Source organism: Lepidochelys kempii, chromosome 1, assembly GCF_965140285.1.
Source record: "Lepidochelys kempii isolate rLepKem1 chromosome 1, rLepKem1.hap1, whole genome shotgun sequence".
Lineage (NCBI taxonomy): Eukaryota > Metazoa > Chordata > Testudines > Cheloniidae > Lepidochelys > Lepidochelys kempii.
The window spans coordinates 68864664-68887402 of NC_136380.1; the positions used below are offsets into that span (position 1 = coordinate 68864664).

Genomic DNA, 22739 nt, shown 5'->3' on the forward strand with positions numbered 1-22739 from the left:
GGCTGGGATGATTTAACTGGGAATTGGTCCTGCTTCGAGCAGGGGGTTGGACTAGATGACCTTCAGGGGTCCCTTCCAACCCTGATATTCTATGATTCTATGATCAGTAAAGCAAAAAGGAACAAAGAATCAGAGGAGGAGCAGTAATTCAATGAAATGGACGCTAATGCCTTAGGTCTTGTCTACAATGGAAAATTACACTGTGCTAACCAACACAATGTTAAACATGACTTAAGTCTTAGTGTAGAGGTACCATCTTTAACATCGCTGACACACTGGGGTTAACTATGACTAGATGACACTGTGCTAACATGCTTATCTATACTCCACATTTAAAAACTTGTCAATTAGTATGTATTTTAAACCAATTAAAAATAATATTCCAATGTAGACAAGGCCTTAAGAGAGATTAGCAATGGATGATTTAAAAAGTGTGCAAGAGAAGATAACAGTGATTAAAGAAAAGTGGAAGAAACACTGGAAGCAAAGAGATAAGCGAGCGAGCGAAAGGTACAAATGTATCCTCTTAGTAACAGGGCCTACTATCAAAGAACGACTGTCTTTAAGAGGTTTCAGAGTAACAGCCGTGTTAGTCTGTATTCGCAAAAAGAAAAGGAGTACTTGTGGCACCTTAGAGACTAACCAATTTATTTGAGCATGAGCTTTCGTGAGCTACAGCTCACTTCATCGGATGCATACCGTGGAAACTGCAGCAGACTTTATATATACACAGAGAATATGAAACAATACCTCCTCCCACCCCACTGTCCTGCTGGTAATAGCTTATCTAAAGTGATCATCAGGTGGGCCATTTCCAGCATAAATCCAGGTTTTCTCACCCTCCACCCCCCCCACACACAAATTCACTCTCCTGCTGGTGATAGCCCATCCAAAGTGACAACTCAAAGAGTTGTGTTAAATACCACACCAGGGTTCTGTATGATGATTGACGATGACGATAGAAGGTAAGGAAGATATAACAATTTTTTTCTCATAAAAAAATAGTTTTCTTTCTCCATGAAGGCTATAAAGTGTTTTGCAGTCTCTTTCTTAGACTTTGCAGTGACATCACATCACACAAGATTATGAACAGAACGAATTACCCTGGGAGTAATCAGGTTTAGAAAGTAAGTAATTGTGATAGAAACTAATCTGTACTATACATTCTTTGGGGGTAGAGAACATACTTGCCCTTTAAACTACCTTGCAGGGTGGTTGTTCTTTTTGGAGTGTGCATGGTGGGATTGTATAAATAAATAATAATGGACAAGTGATGAAAGTGGCTAAATAACCCAAAGAACAACTTCCATAAAGGAAAAATTTCATATGGAAAACATATGCAAAAATAAATGTTTCATAATTATAATAAGTAAAATACCTCAGAATACAATAAACTTCAAAAATGTTCACACTTCAGACAAGATTATAATGTTAATACAATGACAGTAATATGGACCATACAATATGTAATTTTATTCAGTTTGTTTCACTCTATGACAGAAATAGAAACTTTAAGAAGTTTAAGTGCAAATCAACCTCAACAGATGTAATTCTATCTTATATTTGATGTAAAATAGATTAGTTATTTTTAACTCAAACTACCAAGTACTCCTAGAAATGGACTATATGAACTGAAAGGTATAAAAGAACAAGTTTAAAAATCTAATCATTGGGGAGGGAGGATTCAAACAAGAGATTTAAGTAGTGCCATAGTGACAAAAGAAAAAGTGAATGCAGTATAAAAACTCAGCATGCATAATATTTTAAACTCACTTTACATAGAGAGCTGAGGTTAAATCCAAAGGTCTGTGCATTCCGAGAACCTGCATTCATGTAGTTTCCTATTAGCAACACTAGTTCCAGCAACTTGCTAAAGCTTTTGCTCTTCTTTATCTCTTCACAGGCAGCACTGACAGCCATGATGTCAGGTTTGATGTTGTTCACCTGTTCCTCAAACTGAAGCTTAAAGAGAATAGCACCGAGCCGTGTCTGTAGTCTCTTCACATTGCTCATCTGATTGAAAAGAAAATAGGAAATTTCCTTTAAAATTCATGCTATACTTTCCTTTAAAATTCATACTGTACAAATGCATATACTCTGGGATGATTTATTGGTGTGACAGGCTTGAAAAAGCAATGCATCTCCTATAACTAATAGCAAAATGGATGAATGAAAAAAGCCAAGTAATCTGAAAAACATCTTAAACATGGAACACAATATAGAATTTGCTTATATAATTCAGTATATGTACAAACACCACAGTGATGGGTGCAATATAATTAGACAAACAGAATTCTACTTACAAAACACTAACAGCTGTATAGTATATACAACCTTTCGCTTTCTTCATGCTATACAGGATAAGGTGTTTTAAAGTTACGTTGCAATCTTCCAGCCTGGTCAAATCCCATTGAGGTCAGTGAGATACCACCAAGGAGGTATTTCCATTATGTCTCATATCCTGATTAATCTACTCTGACTCCCCATTTCTATTTACAGCAACTCTCAAACCCAAGGTATTGTGGTATGTTGTAGCCCTATTGTAGCCTTGATGTAAACAGATCCTGGATTAAATTTGAAATGATGCCTCCACCTGGAAATCTCCTTGGCCCTAGGTGTACAGAAATGTATCCCTGAAATATAAGGAATGGCCTTGGCTGGCGATGGGACATTGGACAGGGAGGGCCAGGGCTCTGAGGTGGCACTGGGCATTTTCAGTCTCAGGTGCTTAGCTGGCTGGTTCTTGCTCACGTGCTAAGGGTTTGATTGCCATATGTGGGGTCAGAAAGGAATTTTTTCCCCAAGTCAGATTGGCAGTGGCTTTGTGAGGGTTTCGTCTTCCTCTGCAGTGGTTAAGTAGGGGGTCACTTTCCAGGATTATCTGGGTATAGCTCACTTATTATTTCCCTGCCTTTGCAGGTCCCTCCTATTCTCTGTCTGTGGCATGTAACAGTCTCGTCTCCTGTGGGCTGTAATAATTCAGTCTAATTTCAGTTGTTGGGTTTAGTGTGCAGGTACTGGCTGGTGTTGGTAGCATGTGATACACAGGAGGTTAGGTGGTCCCTTCTGGCCTTAAACTCTATGTCTTATTTACTACTGGACTACTGCAGAACAAGTAAAACACCATAGGCATTTGTATTCAATATGCATCAAGCGGAACCTGATAAGATGGTAAATTTATTGTATAAAGTGGAAAGGTAAGGGCAGTTGGACTGGAGATTAAACAGTTCGTACAACAATATGCTAGAAATGGAAATACCTTAGACAACTAAAATGAGCTCAGTGCATTTACCTCTTTCATGCTTTATTGTACTCTGTACAGTTAAATTATTGTAGTACACAAAGTGTGCTTTACACTGTACACACACAGACATTCATTCTATACTGTAAAGGAACTTACAGTATAATGGCAGACATGACACAACTGAGAATTGTAATTGTGCTGCCCTCTATTGTTCTGAAATAGCCAAAATCTGCTAACCTTCATAACATACTACAAGGTGCAACTTTTTAGGAGGACTGCTCAAGAATCAAATAATGTTAGTGTAAGGGGACTGTTGCCCCCTTACTAACATTCAGTGGGGGTGTTTTAGTTGCTAGCTGCCAGTACGAAAAAGGGGGAAGGGTCGATGGGGAATCAAGACCCTGAGACTGACAGCCCCCAGGAACAATGGGGAGAGACCAATGCTCCAGGTCAACCTGAATGACAGGGCAGGCAGGCTAATCAGGGGGTCAGGAGGCCAGGGAGGTCCCATCCTCCGTGTGAGCTGGATTTGCCTAGGTCAGACGGAGTGGGGCTGGGCTAAGGAGAAAGCAGGGGCCCAAGCTAAGCTGGGGAGCAGAGCCGTGCCAGATCCAGAGGGACCAGAAAAGCAGCCCAGAGAGAGCAGACCCTGTCCTGGGAGCAGAGCTGCAGCCCCAAAGCCAGAGGCACAGCCCAGAAAGAGCAGACTTACCCTGGGAGCAGAGCTGCAGAAACCAGAGCCAGACAGGCCAGAAAAGCAGCCCACGAAGCAGGTCAGTGCTGGGAGCAGAGTCACAGAAGCAGCCTGCAGAGCAGACCTGTCCTGGGAGCAGAACTGTAGCAACCAGAGGCAGAGCAGCAGCAGCAGCGCTGAGACAGAGTGGTGGAGCTCGGGCCGGAGCAGTCCAGAGCTGGGCATGGTGAGCAGCTGGGGAGAGCGAGGGCGACCCTGGGCAGCAGGCCCAGCACAGGGAGACGCCTCAACCAAGAGGCTCTGCAGGCCAGGTAGGAAGAAGGGTCCTACCACTTAGAGCCTGAGAGCGTGTGGCCACCACCAGAGCAAGTGTCCAAACCACAGCATTCCTGCAGCACAACCAGGGCCTGAGAAGAAGGCCTGGGACTTACAAGGAATAGACTGTGAACTGCCCTGACGTTCCAGAGACACTATTTGTGATGTTCCCTGCCACAGAGCGGGTTGATGTGTTTCCTTTAACCTTTCCCATTTTTCCTTATTGTTTTTAAAATTAATTGTTGATTAAATAACTTGCATTTGCTTTAAATTGTATGTAATGGTCAGAGGGTCAGAGACGGGCCCAGTGCAGATAGAGTACCCCAGAGTGGGGACACCCTAGCCCCTGTCCTAGGTGACCACAGAAGGGTTGGGGGTCGAGCCCCCCAGGAATCCTGGGCCCAGCCTTGTTGGGGTTCCTGCCAGACAGGAGAGTGGAAGGGGAGTCCTCAAGGGCACGGAGGCCACTGGGGAAAGGGAGTGGGAGTGAAGACTCCGGATCCTTTTGCGAGCCCACTTCACCGGGCTAGTGCAGAAGCCAGGAAAGTTCCCCACAGTAGTGGGACTATTCCCCCGCTTACATTAGGAATTTTTTATATGGGTCGTGAGGCATTTGATTTATTGTTGTACCACCTGGTTATTATTTAGCAGTAGTATATGCTGAAGAGCTGGTATTTCTGTTTTTATTATGTTATACAATATTTGTCATGTGCCTACAGGTCTTTAAGTAGGGACCTCTTATTTTATAAAACTAAATAAATAAGGAAATTGGAAGATGTTTAGAGAACAGTTACAAAAACAAGGTCCCATGGTCACTTAATTGTCCTTAGAGGAGGTTGAAAAAGCCAATTTATGGAATGGTAATTTCTAAAATACATGTTTAAAAAAAATCACACATATTTTTACAATGAAAAATCAAAATCTGAAAATTTGTTTTCAGAAAATTCAAATATCCAAAAATTTTACCAAATACGTTCAGGTCCCAGTTTTTTATAAATAAAAAAATAAAGTAAAGTGAACATTTTCAGGGAAAATTGCAGTTTTGGATAAAAACATTTCTCATTAAAACAAAATGTTCCAACAACAACAACAAAAAAATAAAAATTTGACCAGCTCTACTTCTCATGCGCTCACTTTGTTAACCAAAATGTTCTTAGATATGAACAAAACTACCTTGTTCCCATCCATCCATTTACATCTCCTTTCAGGGCAGAGCACCAACTCACTTAGTCTTCCCTGACCCTTCCTTACTGCTCCAATTTCCTGGTCCTGCTATTCACAACAACCACCACCCAACAAAGCTGCCTTACAGACAGTCAGCTAGCAATGTCTCTTAGGCAAAGCACGTCCAACAGAGAATGATTCCTGACTCGCATGGTGCCTGAAAGTCTGTTTGCTTGGTCCTTGTCCAGTCTGAACTCTGACAAAGGTCATTACAGATGTCCAGGAATAAATTATCCAAATGTCAAGTTAGAGAAATATTTCAGGAGAGACTATAAAGGCTCTGGGCTAGGTGCTTCACCCTCCAATTTCCTTTGGCAGAATAGTTACGGCTCCCAGGAGGCAGCTCATCCCCCACGATAAGTTGTGTTTAGGTCTGAGGCTGGAAGCAGCCCCATGGGCCACTCTCCATCCCATAGGGGATCCATCTTTAAACTCTTCTTTTCTCTGAACCCATACATCTGGGTCATGTCCAAATTCTGTTGCTTTTTCCTGTTTAATATTTCTGGAGTCCAATATTTCCTCTCTGTATATTCAAGGTAAAAGTCTAGTCCAGCCCCTTAATATTTCAAGCTTTGATTATTTGTAACCTTATCCACTCAGGGCTCCCTGACATATACAGTGCCCCCCTTCTAACCAGGCACAATCTAGCCACTAAGATATCCACCTTGCCTGATCTGAAAACATAAACCCTGCCTTCGTCTCCTTCACTGCATCAAGTAAAAGCTTTCTGTCCATGCTTCTGCATAATTCTGACCCCTCCCTACTTATGATGTTCCTCCAAAGTCCATTCCACTTATGATAACTAATTGCCCCATTGGTCTGCTCCTCCCAATACAATTTTCACACTTTCTTCCACACCAACTCCTATGCTTGAAACAATCTCCTTCAGCTCGTGTTCATGACAATAACTACTAGCCTTTCCATATTCAAATTTTTCCACAAGATCCACTCTCCAAATTTTACTGCTCCTGTTGCTGGTAGTTAATGTCATTATCTATGCTGGTCTGGAGTACAAGATGCTTCAAACTAACGTAACAACCGCACAAAATAATTTTAAGATTTTTGTTTCAAACTTATACAACTACTGAAACTCTCAATTGAGCATTGGCTTAATATCTAGTCACACTGTTACGGAGCTGAAAAAAAAAAGTTAGGGGAGATGCTCCACTGATAAGATTCTGATCCTTAAATAAGAATCCCCATTTTTTTTTTTATTGGTTTGAGCTCTAATTAATGGTTATATTAGTGTTCTTTTAGATTTTGAATAAATTATTCTTCTGTTAACACTCTGAACAGGATACAAAATTTCAGTTCATTTCAATTAAACTTTTCAACTGAATTGTGATTCAAACCAGATGTGTTAGAAGTACTCTGCAAATTTAAATGGATCTTTTCTAGCAAATCTAGAGTAAGCCTAGATAAATAAGAAATTTTCCAGTGATTTCAAAATAAACTCTCTCTTCCTTTTGGGTCAAAGACTTAATACAAAAATTCCATTTAAATTAGCCACATATTTTTATATTATTCATCTTGACCCAGGAAACAATAGAATGGAGTACTATCAAATCATCAGAACTAACCAACCAATATGTCAGCTCCATTCATTTTAAATGATGTTACACTCCAGATGCAGGAGAACCCACACATTCAAAATTACTTAATGAACCTCAGATTCTCAGATAAATTAATTTATGAAAATATATAAAGGTAATTGTCTAGACCAGTGGTTCTCAAATTTATTTGCTCGGCTCTCCCTTCTTTGTGTCTGTTACCATCCCCTTCCCACACACAACTACATATGCCGCCACCAAGCTCTGAAGGCAGTGCTGTGCCGCAGCTGCATAGAAATAAAGGTGGCAATGTGAAAAGCGAGATTTGTCAATAACACCTTTCACAGCAGACTTAGTGCCCCATTGCCACCCTTACTTCTGCGCTGCTGCTGCCACCCCGGGGCTGAAAGTTGGAGCCCTTCCGCCTCCAAGTGAGGGACGGGGAGTGGGGCGAGGGAGGCTGGGCAGAGAGGAAGAAGAGCCTAAGCCCAGGCTGCCTCCAGGTGAGGGAAGTGGGGAGGGGAAAGGAGAGCCTGAGCCCGGGTGCTGGGACTCCAGATGTTCCGTTTATCCTTGCCTCCCGATGTACACGACCCTTCTGCACGAGCCCCATTCACTGGGGTGGACAGCCAGAGCTCTTTAAAAAAAAGAAAGCACACAGCTCTTGCCTCCCTTGACACATTCTCTGGTCTCCCAAGGGAGGCGTGCCCCATAATTTGAGAACGCAACATATAGACTAAAAATTTGCAAAATCCATTTGTTCACAAATATTTTTGTAGAAATGCAAAAAATGTTCTAGAACCATAAATCCATTTCTCTCTCCTTTTCAAAAATGCCTCAGTGGATTTTTTCATTTTACAAAATCATCTGTGGTTAGATTGAAGCTGCTCACAGCAAAATTTTATCCAGGCATGAAAGGTTTTTTGTTTTTAATTATTAACAACAACATACAAGTAATAAATCCCTTTAAAATGGTGCCTTTATTTGATCAAAACAAATAGCATCTTACTTAGTCACTACTGTATATAAATACTACTAAACATACAACCAGAATTTTTCATCTTCAAAGTACTTTAAAAAATATTTTGCATATGTTTATTTAATTCGAAGGCCAGAAAAGCCCATTGTGATCATCTAGTCTGACATCCTGTACAGCACAGGCCAATAGAACTTCCCCCAAAAGAATTTCTACAGCATATCTTTTAGAGAAACTGCATTCAATCTTGATTTACAAATTGTCAGTGATGGAAAATCCACAGTGAGACTTGGAAATTGTTCCAATGGTTAACTACCCACACTGTCAAAAAATTATGCCTCATTTCCAGTCTGAATTTATCTAGTTTCAGTTTCCAGCTGTTAGAATATGTTACACCTTTCTCTGCTAGACTGACTAACCCATTTTTAAATATTTGTTCCCCATGTAGAAACTTACAGAATGTAATCAAGTCACCCCTTTATCTTTGTTAAGATAAACAGATTCAGCTCCTTGAGTCTGTCATTATATGGCAAGTTTTCTAATGCTCTAATCATTCCCGTTCCTTTTCTCTGAACTGTCTCCAATTTGTAGGCAGTGCTGGTCCCAGAATAGAAGAGCTCTGTGTAGCTCGAAAGCTTGTCTCGCTCACCAACAGAAGTTGGTCCAATATAAGATTATCTCTCCCACCTTGTCTTTCTCCAGTTTGACAACATCCTTCTTGAATTGTGGACACCAGAACTGGACACAGTATTCTAGCAGCAGTGCCAGAGAAAGAGGTAAAATAATCTCTTTACTTCAACTCAAGATTAACCTTGTTTACATATCCGAACATTACATTAGCTTTTTTGGCCACATCACCACACAAGGAGCTCATGTTCAGGTGATTATTTGCCACAACCTCCAAATCTTTTTCAGCATCACTGCTTCCTAGAATAGAATCCCCACAATCCTGTAAGCATGGACTACATTCTGCTTTGTTCCGAGCTGAATATATTTGCTTTTAGCCATATAAAAATGCATATTAATTATCTGCAACCTGTTTACAAAGCAAACCAAAGCTGTGAATCAGTGATCTGTCCTTTTCGTTATTTACCACTCCCCCAATTTTTATATCAGCAGCAAACTTTGTTACTGATGATTTTACATTATCTTCCAGGTGATTGATAAAGATGTTAAACAGTATAGAGCCAAGAACTGATATCTACAGGACTCCACTGGAAACACATCCACTTGCTGTCTATTCCTCATTTACAATTACATTTTGAGAACTATCAGTTAGCCATTTTTTAATCCATTTAATGTGTGCTATGTTAATTTTATATGGGTCGATTTTTTTAAAATCAAAATGCAGTATCAAGTCGAACACCTTACAGAAGTCTAACTATATTACATTAACACTATTACTTTTATCAACCCAACCTTTAATCTCATCAAAAAAGATACCAAGTTAGTTAGACAGGATCCATTTCCATAAACCCATATTGATCTGCATTAATTATGTTATCGTCCTTTAATTCTTTATGCATCTAATCCCATATCATCCACTCCATTATCTTGCCTGGGATGTCAGGCTAACAGGCCTATCATTTCCTGGGTCATCTTGTTTACCATTTTAAAAAACTGACATAACATAAGCTTTCTTCCAGTCTTCTGGAACTTTCCCAGTGCACCACGACTTATTGAAAATCAGCATTAGCAGTCCAGCAAGCTCCGCAGACAGCTCTTTTAAAACTCTTGAATGCAAGTTATCTGGACATGCTGATTTAAAAATTTCTAACATTAGTAGCTTCTAACATCCTCTAGAGATACCAATGGAATGGAAAGAGTTATTGTAACCATATGATGAGACTATATCATCTGTTTTTCCCCAAATTCAGAATAGAAATATTTGGTGAACACTTCTGCCTTTTCTGCATTTTTAGTGACTCAAAATTTTTGCATTTTAAACAGTCCTGTAATATACCTAAGTATACTCCCTTTCTGCAAGTGGCAGTGAATGAACCGGGATTAGAACTCCATTGTTTTACAGTCCTCTGCTCATGCCCCTAAATGAGGTCTTTCTTTTACTATAGTAAAGCAATGCCACACATTAAGTGCATGAAAAAGTAAAGATTCTGGGAAATGTCTGCTGAGGTAATTGCGTTAAGATATTACCATGAGTCATGGTTTCCAGCATAAATAGTGGATGGTGCCAACTATTATTTCATACTCAATAGTTTAATAAATACATTGTGTAGATAGAGTTATTTCTATTTGTATGCTTGGAGGAAGTTTTTATTAAGATGTGTGTTAGCCATTGTGTGCATTTTCTTTGATTTGGTATTTATTGTTCTGTACTTTCATTCATATCAATTGTTCCGTGTTATGGCAATTTAACAAGGATATTAAGTTTTAGGTATCATAGTTTTAATTTAATTGTGTTTGTATGTCCCCAGGCAAAATAAAATCTCTGATAAAACTACTACAATTGCACATATACCTCACCGCTACCATCAGAACTCCTGTTGGGGACACTGGGCATGGCCACTAGGTAACTCGAGGGGATGGAAGACCACAAGTGTCGATGAAGCCCCCTCGCACTAGGCCCAAGTGACCTTGGCCCCCCGCCTGGAGGCACTCGCAGCAGTTATGCTGAGGATCTGCAACAATATGTTGCAAAGTCAGACTGTCTGAAACTAAACAAGGCCATAAATTAGACAGGGCAGATATGGCAAAACACTGCTGAACAAAGCAGCTTTATATATATGGTTTAACAGATGGTACAAAGCAAAAGGGAACTAGCTAGTGTCTGGATTGGCTGGCTATATGGATACTTAGGGCAGCTTGCTATTGGATAAGTATGCTGAAGAAAGGATGTATAAAAGTCTGTGTAACTTCCTGCTCTGTGTACAGGATTTGAGGTGAATATCTCCTGGTACCATATTGAAGCTTCAAATAAACTTTTCTGCTTCTCCACTCCGTTGTGATTATTGGGTGACGCATACCAGGCAATGAACCTTGCTGTTGCTTGCCTCGGGCGCTCTGTGCCGGCAACACTCCCATTCAAACGTATTTTTTCCCTTTCTCAAAAAGGGAATTTTAACTTCATTAATTTATGAGAAAAATAAAAATGATTTTAACATTTCTTACACATTATATTTGTAGCTTTATATCCCTTCCCACTACAAAGTTATTCTGACTTTTTCTAATAAAGCAAGTTACCAGAAGCAAGGATATTTAAGAGCAACTGAAACTCAAGGAACCTGTCAGGGTCCCCCTTCTTTCCAAACAGAGCACTTGCACAACTTGTCTCTAATTCAAAAAAATTCAGCTTTAAGTAATTTTGACTTTTTTTCTTTATTTTTAAATAACTTGACTGTTTGGGGGTACAATTTCTGGCTTACTTAGTAAATAAAATTTATTTAAAAAAATAGTATACATTTTCCTAAATATAGCAATGCATATTACAAAATCCTAGAGATTTCACAAAATATGTATTTGTTTTATGGATTGAACAATATCTGGTTAAAATGTGGTTTTGGATTGGAAATGGTTTGTTTTATTCACATTTTAACTGCTACTAAAATAAACATAGTTCTGTTAAAAATCCATCAGAAATGGCAAAAATAATCGAAGTTTTTGATTAAAGATTTAAGCTAGCAATTTAAAGGCTCAGTTCTGCAACAGTTGTACAAATCAAATGCCCACTAGCTTCAATGCCAGAAAGACTGGATTATGTGTGTTTAAACATAATAGGTGACTCATTCTCTGACTTCTTATGTAAATTAAAAAAAATGACCCGCTTAATTTCAAAGTCTTTTTTCTCTAGTAGTTTTATTACGCCTAATTTATTCTATGCTGTGCAGCAACCGAATAACAATAGAGGCAGATCTAGAAAGATTATTCAATAGGCACACTCCAAAGACATGTACTTTAATTCCTCTCATATAATACCTATGTTTATGCCAAAGGCCACACTTCCTGAAGTGTGTATGATGTAAGCATTATTGAAAAGATGAATTGTGCATACATTAATGAGCACTTAAGTGCAGTAGAATTAAGGCTGATGCAATACAATGCAGTTCCTTAAATCTACATTAAAAACTAGCAGATTCACAAGAGATTAAACAATTCTACAAAAGAGTTCCTAATGTCAGAGGCAAAAAACAACCCATCAGAAATGCAGCCACTTATGCTATTACGGTACATTGTAATACATTGTTCAGATGCATTTTTCATAGTATAAGCATTTTTTGGACTCTGTACACTTAGTTCTGATTTTGTACGCTTACCTACTAATTTGGAAAAAACAATAATTTTAAATCTGTTTCCCAGACATTAAAATGACTTTCAGGGCAAGCTAGTCTTCCCCATGCCTAACCCCAATCTTACAATCACTCCAGTCAAATCTTCTGATTTGACTTTAGCCCACAAAAGCTTATGCTGAAATAAATTTGTTAGTCTTTAAGGTGCCACAAGTCCTCCTTGTTCTTTCTGTCAATACAGACTAACACGGCTACCACTCTGAAACCTTTGTCCTGAACTCCTTAATTCTGCTCCTCAGAAGCAACATCCTTCACTGAACAAGCTGTGAAGGGGTAAGAAGATTGCTAGGTAACCTCCAACTGTGCTAGCTCTGCAATGCATTTCATCTTCACTACAACATCTATTCATTGATTAGTTCTGATGACAAGCTCCATGCTTCTCTCCATTCCATCTCTGAATCAACAAAAGTAATAAACAGAGAGGACAAACTGTATTAGGAACCATGGAGTACCTAATCTCATATGTAAAAACTTATTGAGCATTAAGCAAACCCCACCCCACATTTACTTTGGGTATTTGCTGCCAAAGTAGGTATGCAGTTAAAATGCATAAAACCGCAGTTTCACTCCATAATCTTTCTCCTGTTAAAATAGTGACTTGATATATATGCAAAGTACAAGTTTCCTTAGCAGTTAACAAAGAATGTCATACTACTTTCTTTCATCATCTCCCCATCACCACCCAACCTCCAAAGTATTCATCAGTTTGTGCAGTCTTCATATGATTTATTTGGTGAGGGCACAGACAGAAGAAGAGATTACAAGGCTATAGTTTACACGATCACTGAGTGGCTAGATTAAGTGGTATGATTGCAGAGGTGCAAAGTATTTATTTTCATTTTTTTAAAATGCAGCTTTGTAATATATAGTTGCGTATTCATTACTGTATCTGTGTGCCTATACACTATCCCATAGCCAGACTGTCTCTACCTGCTCTGTAAGATCCTTCGCTGTGATCCCTGACATATTAGACATACCAAGTATAGTCAGGAGGAGGAGGAGGGGCAGTGCAAATCCCCACCAAACTTAATGTGGGTTATGCCTTAAAGGCACAAATTAACTCTCATATAATAATGTTCATATTAAGAATTAAAATCCCATTGAAATTGTATTATCCTACCATTCGTTGTTTTTGAGCGGCTTAGAATTTAATCAGAAAATTCCTTCCAGGCTGAAAGTAGGTAGAGTCTGTGTCCAGAAGCAGGGTGGGTTGAATTAAATCAGCAAGAAACCCTGATTTAAATCATGAATTTTAATTGTATTTTCCATTCGTTAATTTCCAAAAGAAAGGTTGATTCTCATTGGTTGGTACCCATTAAAATTCATGCACATTTATTTAAACATTATACAGCTTAACTTAAATCTGATACTTAATTTTTTACGATTATGTTAGAAAATGGTGAATCATGCATTTCTTATTTACTAGATGACTATTAATTTGTGATTTGTGTCAAGGTCTATTTTGCAGGAAATTCAAATAAATTAAAATGCAAAAAATCAGCATTTTTTATTAAATAAAACTATCTTAAATGTGCTGGATACCTAAGAAACATCTTTCAAAAATGTTTTGCATTACTAAAAAATTGGTTGGTTTTCAAACAAGAGAAGTATTATCTGTAATTTAGTCACCTGAACTGTTTCACCAAGTTCTTAAAAATTTTAGAACTAGCAAATCTCATCCTCTCACACCGGTTTTTCATTCATAAATTGGAAGAGAAAAACAAGCTTTTCTGCTTTTGCAACTCCCCATTAGTTTCTTAACTTTGAATGACTAGTCATTGAACTGAACCAGATGAATAAACTGAAAAGAAGAGAATATTTTCTATGCACCTGCAGAAGAGGCTACTGCTGACAAAAACTGGTGTAGCATTTTCTGATTCCAGGTGCTTAGCCCACTGATTTCCACCAGTTCAGTGGTCTTTCTTTAAAATTTGGCAGCAAAATGTACTAAATATTACTTTTTGTGTTTAATTTAAATTATTTTACTAGATGGCAATAAATTTAGGCTTAACATACATTGTCAATTTCCATTTTAAGTAGATTTTTTAAAAATAAACCTGTTTTTAATTTAAATAAAAATCAGATTTAAAGCAAACATGCTTTTTTAAAAAATCCACTACCAAGAAGTGTTTTTTGTTTATTTGATTGGGGATTTTGAGGAGCATGGTCTAAGTCGGTCTCCCTTTTGGACATCTCTCCAGTATAAAAACATCAGATCTTTTATTAAAGGAGCTGCAACCTCTTCTTCATGGACCACTTAAAGTTTTCTTAACAATATGGTTATGCACATCCTGCAAGTGCATGCTGAATAATGGCATGAATCTGCAATGGACTGCTCAACCATTTGCCTCATTTGATGCAGAAGTTGGAAGGTATGCAGTGAATCAGTCCAGGGATCTGCAAAAAGAAATAATTTGGTCTCATGGTTTAAGCACCTGAACTGACAACCTGGTGAACTGGATTGTATATTTCTATCTCTGCCACAGAATTCCTTTATAATTCTGGGCTTGTCACAAACAATTTTCCCCTCCACAGAGGTGGCCACTAATTGCATGCTCCTCACTTATGGGGGCCCAGTTTGAGACTATGAAGACTGATCTGCAGAAGGGCTAAGCAGTGACAACTAGAACTGAAATAAACAGGTGCCGGAACACGTTATAAAATTTAAATTCTATTTCATATGTTTTATGTAATGTGCAAAATGGACTATAAGTATTTTATATCTTGCTATAAAAAGGTGCTCTGAAAAAAACAGGTCCTATCTATTTTAGGTATTTATATGACCACCATTACCATAGTAGCTGAATGCCTCACAATCCTCCATGTATTTTTCCCCTCACAAGACCAACATGAGGTAGGGCTAGTATCTCATTTTACATGTGAGGAAGTTAGACCCGCATATAAAAACTGAACACAAAAATTATGGTTTCAGAAGTCTTTTACTCTAAGTTAAAGTCTAACCTTTCAATTTAGATTTTTGTGTGTTAACAAATGCTGGTCAAAGTTGAGTTGCTGTGTACTAAAATATTTAGGGAAGTTATAACCACCTGTTTGTAAAACAGGAACTATCTCCCTATGCCCATGTATGAATGAATGTCTGATTCGTGTTGTCCAATTATTTCAATTACAACATTTTGATGATCAATTTTTAAATTGAAGGATGGTCAGGATAATGCATGTGGATTGCTCCATCACTGCAAATGTCTCAAAATACTTATGGAACTGACGAGCTGCATACATTTTTTGATCTCTGGACTTCCCAAGCATGCAATCAGACTCTATTTTGTGATGCCTGTCACTTCAAAAAAAGTGCCCCATTCTGATCTGTCAAGAAGCTATTAAGAGGAGATCCAAAGGGGGAAAAAACAGCCAGGCTACGATCTTCAAAAACTGAACAAAAAGAAAGAAGCCTTACTGCTAGCTTCAAACCATGGCTTGCTGGCTTCTGTCTGTACAATGCTACCATTCCTGACCAAGAGGGCTGTGCTTCCTCTACCTCCTCTCTGGCCGCTAAGGGATAGGAATCCAGCAACTTGCAACACATGATTCAACATCTGCCAACAAGTAACCTCTACCCAGTTTGCAAATTAAACATTGGAGCCAATAAGAGTACTTGCTAATCTTTTCAACCACATACCAGCTTACTGAAGCTGAATGAAACCCCAAAAGTCGCAACAACTAATCTACATATGTAAGAAACTTCTGGGGTTTGCTTTGTTTCCCAGTCTTTATTACTGGAAGGATGCCTCTACCTCAGCGGTCTTCTGCTTGTTTTTAGCTCCAGTAGATGACTGGCAGTGAGTGAGTGAAAGCATGTGGAGGAGTATGTATACAGTGAACCACAGAATTTGAGAATGACGCTACAGAATCATTCCATAAATAACTAAAACAGCCCTAAAATTAATCACCTTGCTGTCTAACAATGTAAAACTTTAGAGCCTGCAACTCCACTCAGTCCTACTTGTTGTTAAGCCACTCGATCAGTCAGATAAGTTTGTTTACATTTGCAGGAGATGATACTGGCTGGTTCTTGTTTACAATGTCACCTGAAAGTGAGAACACGCATTCTCATGGCACTTTTATGGTTGGTGGCGCAAGATATTTATGTGCAAGATGCGCTAAAGAGTCATATATCCCTTCATGCTTCAACCACCATTCCAGGGGACAGGCATCCATGCTGATGATGGGTTCAGCTCAATAAGAGTCCAGAGCAGTGCGGCCTGACATGTTCATTTTCATTATCTGAGTCAGATGCCACCAGCAGAAGGTTGATTTTTCTTTTTCGGTGGTTCGGGTCCTATAGTTTCCGCATCGGAGTGTTGCTCTATTAAGCCTGCTGAAAGCATGCTCCACACCTCGTCCCTCTCAGATTTTGGAAGACACTTCAGATTCTTAAAGCTTGGGTTAAGTGCTGTAGCTATCTTTAGAAATCTCACATTGGTACCTTCTTTGGGTTTTGTCAAATCTGCAGTGAAAGTCTTCTTAAAATGAACAACATGTCATCATCCGAGACTGCTAGAACATGAAATATATGGCAGAATGCTGGTAAAACAGAGCAGGGGACATACAATTTTCCCCCAAGGAGTTCAGTCACAAATTTAATGAACACATTTTTTTTTAAAGAGAGTGTCATTAACATGGAAGTATGTCCCCTGGAATGGTGGCTGAAGCACGAAGGGGCATATGAATGTTTAGCGTATCTGGCATGTAAGTACCTTGCAGTGCTGGCTACAAAAGTGCCATATGAATGTCTGTTCTCACTTTCTGGTGACATTGTAAAAATAAGAAGGGCACAGCATTATCTACTGTAAATGTAAACAAACTTTTTTGTCTTAGCGATTGGCTGAAAAAGAAGTAGGACTGAGTGGACTTGTAGGCTCTGAAGTTTTACATGGTTTTGTTTTTGAGTGCAGTTATGTAACAAAAAAAATCTACACTGGTAATTTGCACTTTCACGACGAAAAGATTGCACTACAGTACTTGTGTGAGATAATTGAAAAATACTATTTCCTTTGTTTATCACTTTTACAGTGCAAATATTTGTAATAAAATATACACTTTGATTTCAATTACAACGCAGAATATAATCTATATGAAAATGTAGAAAAACACCCAAAATATTTAATAAATTTCAACTGGTATTCTATTGTTCAACAGTGCAATTAAAACTGTGATTAATAGCGTTTAATATTTTTAATTGCAATTAATTTTTTTGAGTTAACCGTGTGAGTTAAGTGTGATTAATCGACAGCCCTACGATTTACACATGTGCTAGGATGATTACATGTATATGTACACTACATGTTGCTGAAATAAATGTGCAGTATGGTTGAACTTTAAGGCCAGTTTTTTCTTTAAAAGTATGAACTATGTCAAATCTAAAAATTTTAATTTCTTTGCTTTTGACTAGCTTCCTCTTTTTGTTTTTGGGCGTTCTTTTTAAGGCCCCTCTTCTGAAATTTTGTGTTACCATGCTAGGTTTTGGTACCTTTCATCTCTTAAGAATGTTTAAATTAATTATATATTGTGGTAACTATTACTTCATGGCCCAACTAGAGATATTTCTTGGACTAAATTCTGAATGTTATTTAGGAGTAAGACGAGAACAGCTTCTCCTCTTGTATGATTCAGAATAAGCAGCTCCAAGAAGTAATGAAAGTGTCAGGAAATTGCTTCTTTAAACCATATCACACAGAGACAAATTTCAAATCATACGTGAGGCGCAGAAGTCCCCAATTATTTCTGTTTTATGACACTTTGTTGCCTCTTTGATTTCTCTCAACATTGCACACTCAATATATTTTTACTGACCTGTGGTACAACAGCATAAGTCTACTAGTATGTTTGACCACACCACACCTTTAATCAGGTGTGTGGAGGGGAAGGGAGGGTGTTGTCCAGCTTGCTGGGGGAAGCGGGGGAACGAAGTTTGGGTAGGACATGCCGTGGACATCATACTAGCAGCTCCTTTCTAAGGATCTGGGAAATCATTTTTCCCTCACCATCTAATTGGCCTAGGTGGAGTGTGGTGGGGGGGGAGGTAAGGGGTGTTTCGCCTGCCCCACAGCGGGTTCATGGAGAGCTTTGTTATGGTGAGTAGGGAAGGGAGTTAGGCTATGATGTCACAATTCCTTATCTGAATGTGGGGTGGATGTCCAGCACAGATACTCCATATCGAAGGTATACAGTGAGCGGCTAAATGGCTTGGTAAAGAACTTAAAAAGGAGGTGTTGGTTAAAGGAGTGGAACGGGGTGCGGGTGGGTTTTGGGGCTCCTGTGATTGGTATAAAGCAGGGAGCCAATTCCCCTTTCTTATAGCCCACCTTCACCCTCCTATGAGGAGGAATGGTATGGTCCTAATCTCCCGGGTAGTCCCAGACATCTAACAAAGTTGCAGCCTGATTAAAACCATATAAAATATCTCCTGTCCTCCTTCGGTATAGCTGGACAATGCATTCTTACAGTTTGCAATCCATACCAATTCAGCTGTGTGGACCTCACTATGTAGAATTTTTATCTAGTCAATTACATAGAATCTTTAAGATCTAATGCTACCTCCCTATTTCTGACTTAGTATGTCATTTCTTCAGCCAGTATTAGAGTATCCCATTGATATTTGTCATTCCACCATGTTTCAGTGATATCTGTAACATCAAGATCCTCTTGCACTCTCAGATATTCAAGTTGACACATTTTTGCTTTCAAGTGACTCATTTATATGTAGACGTTTATTTTTATCTTTAACCATGTGCCTAACACTTGGAACATTTCGCTATAAGGCTTTTGTACTATGCCTATCTCTGAGTTATCTATAAAGTTATTTAACACTTCACAAAGTGCGGTTAATCACTATCATTTAGTGAACACTTCAATTATTTCTTCCTCAGAATCTAAATTTCTTGTATTTATGTGCAGACATTTCAGTACTTTAATATTCTTCTTAATCTTTATCTTTTCTTTCAGGTCAGCTGTCATCTACGTTTAAAAGTAATGCAGAAAGTATCTGACAGATCATTTGAATTAAAGCTCCCATTTCCATTTCTTATCTAGGTTCAAGTCTGATGTACAATATCTTCAGTACTGTGCAAAGGACGATGCTTTATTTGTGAAGCAGCACATTTCAGTATGCCAACCAAAATTTCTCTTTTGCATCCATACTGACATGTAATTTCATACCTAATTTGCTGTCCTCTAATAGCACTACTTCTTTTTCCACATTACTTTTTTCCAGGTTTCTCTTTCCCGTTCAATATCTGTGTTTTCGGTTCTTTTTCTTTTGATTTATTAGCTTGTATATTTCCAGGTTGAATACACAATACTGTCAATACTACTTCTGTCAGAGTTCCTTCCCCACTCTGAACTCTACCAGCTTAGGTTAAAACTTCCCTAAGGCACAAAGTCTTTGCCCTTGGATTTAGTAAATGCTGCTGCCACCACCAAGTGATTTAACAAACAATCAGGGAAAGGACCACTTGGAGTTCTTATTTCCCCAAAATATCCTCCTACCCCAAACCCTTACACCCCCTTTCCTGGGGAGGCTTGAGAATAACAAGATGAGCACAAACCAACATTGGGTTTTTTGGGTCTTAAAAATCCAATCAGATTCTTAAAAAACAGAAATTTATTGGAAGAACAAAAAAAGATAAGAGAAGAACTCTGTAAGATCAGAATGGAAGATAATCTTACAGGCAGGCAGATTCAAAACACAGAGAATCCTGCTAGGCAAAACCTTAAGTTACAAAAAGACACAAAACCAGGAATACACATGTCCTCCAGCACAGCGAATTTCACAAGCCAAAACAAAGAAAACCTAATGCATTTTGTAGTTAGATTACTTACTAACTTTACAGGAGTTGGAGGGCTTGCATCCTTGATCTGTTCCCGGCAAAGGTCTCACACAGACAGACAAAAGCCTTCCCCTCCCCCCCCCTCCAGATTTGAAAGTATCTTGTCCCCTCATTGGTCATTTTGGGTCAGGTGCCAGCCAAGTTACCTGAGCTTCTTAATCCTTTACAAGTAAAAGAACTTTGCCTCTGGCCAGGAGGAATGTTATAGCACTATACACAGAAAGGTGGTTACCCTTCCCTTTATATTTATGCCAACTTCTTTAACACTCATGTTGTTTCTTTATTCTCATTAGTGTTTCAAATACCATTCAATTTATTATAGATGAACTACCTATTTACTTTTATGCTATTAATCATGACATTATATAAAGCGTAAGCCTATCATAGATCTCTGATTTCTGACTCTTTCCCTCAACTTAATATAGTACATTTCATTAACAGTAGTAGTTTATAGACCAGCTGCTTTTCAATACACATGAAAAGCAACCGGCATGAAAGGGTCCAATGGTCTGCCCTTGACTTAGGGACGTAAATTAGCCTACCCCACAACACTTTGAAGAAGTGTCAAGTGTCAAGACTAAAGGAAGAGTCTTTCAGCAGGAATAAAAATTGTTGGCACCTCTCAGTGGACATAGGCATTCAATAGTGAATATAATTCCTTAATAAACTGGAACTGGAAGTGGATTAGGAGAAGGCAACTCCTTAAAAAGAGGGGAGTGGGTTTAGTGCTCCTAATGACTGGTACAGCATGGAGACAACCACCTCTTCCCCACTCCTTAACTTTCAGACAAGAGAGAACAGTGGGGTCTTAGCAACAGTGCTGGAAACAGATTTATGGGATGAAAAGGAGATGGCACTCCCCATCAGGTAGCATGGATTACAATAGGAAGGATGACCTGCACTGGATGATTTATTGATAGATAATCCCCAGATGTGTTACTTTATAAAGTTGCAGCTTAGTTAAACGTCATTCCTGGTGTTTTGTCTTTCTTCCTCTGGAGTCCAGGGCAAAGACAGAATCTGTGTATTGTAATAACTAAACGTGCCCCACCATCCAGGCGTCACCAGCAAAGAAATCCATTTTCAATCACTTATTTAAAAGACCCTTAGAAAAACATGACTGTTATAGCCAGAAAGCAGATATATATATATATATATATATATATATATATATATATATATATATATATAAAGACGTCTAAAGCACTAGCTGAAACACTAAAACATAAACCTTGAAAGAAGACTGAGATATGACAAAGTCCAAAATTGCCTATAGCAGCGGTTCTCAGACTGAGAGTCGGGACCCCAAAGTGGGTCGTGACCCCATTTTAATGGGGTCACCAGGGATAGCTTAGACCTGCAGGGGCTTGGGGCTAAAGCCCAAGCAGAAGGGATTCAGCCCTGGGTAGTGGAGCTCAGGTTACAGGCCCCCTGGCTGGGCTGAAGCCTTTGGGTTTCAGCTTTGATCCCTTCCCCACCCGGGGGAAGCTTGGGCTTTGGCCCTCCCACCCAGGGCAGTTGGTCTCGGGTGGGCTCAGGCTTTGGTCCCCCGTCCTTAGGTCATGTAGTAATTTTTGTTGTCAGAAGGGGGTTGCAGTGCAATGATGTTTGAGAGCCCCTGGCCTACAGCAAATGCTTTGTGCTATCCTTTTCAAACTAAACCAATTCAGTAGGCTGTGCTATAAAATGTCAATACCACTCAACAAATCCAACCAGCAAGTATCAAGTTTACATATTTGAAAAATAAATGACATTTATATTACTGAACTAAATCTGGATTTTTTAAGCATTATCTATTTGAGCAAGATTATTTGGTTTTAAACGTAAAGAAGAAAAAAATACATGCAGATGACTGATACATAATATGAGGAACTAATAATGGGCTCTCATGTGCATGTTAAACTTTTTCTTCAAGTTCTTCAGCAAAACTGGTTTCAAGTCACAATAGGATAATTGGAACATCTTACTAAACATTTAAAATGCTAATATAGCAAAACAAATACCTACAGTGTGATCTGGAGATAGGTTTAACATTAAAACCTCTGCTAACAATTTCATGCTAATCAAGATCATCTCCACTGACGGTCAGTAAAATCTTAGTCCTTTCCAGAGTTCTCTCACATTACAATTGCATGACATTATATGGCTACCTGCTTTAAAAAGCAGTATAATAAGCAGTCCTTTTGGTGGCTAGTAATAGGTTTTACAGCATACATGACTCAAATACTGGTCATAACTAATTCAATATAAAAGAAAAAAGTTAAGATATTAACTTAGGAAAAATAAATCTCAGTAAGTCAATGAAATGCAAAGTACTAAATATAGTAATCAAAGAAACAACTGATCTAGATTTTAGGAATCATAAATATACTTTGCCAAATATTTGAGCAACAGAATAGAGCATTCAACACAACTTCAGATCAAAAGCAACATCACAGAGCTAAAATTAGAATATACAATAAAATGAACAGATTTAACAGCATGTATAGAACACTTCAAGGATGTACGCAGGAAAAAAAGAAAACAGTAGTATCTGATAATACTAAGTTGCAAGACAGCAGGATGGAGCAAGTGAAGGAAAAAAC

The 22739-nt window shown here is 38.6% G+C and overlaps 1 protein-coding gene across 1 annotated transcript in view; it reads right to left on the bottom strand.

Moving 5' to 3' along the window:
- The window catches only part of DIAPH3 (diaphanous related formin 3), a 504443-nt gene that overhangs the window by 207428 nt on the left and 274276 nt on the right, over positions 1 to 22739 (bottom strand). The window contains exon 21 of the mRNA XM_073325081.2: positions 1774 to 2013. Coding sequence (XP_073181182.2) covers positions 1774 to 2013 — 240 coding nt within the window. The remainder of the gene's footprint in view (positions 1 to 1773; positions 2014 to 22739) is intronic.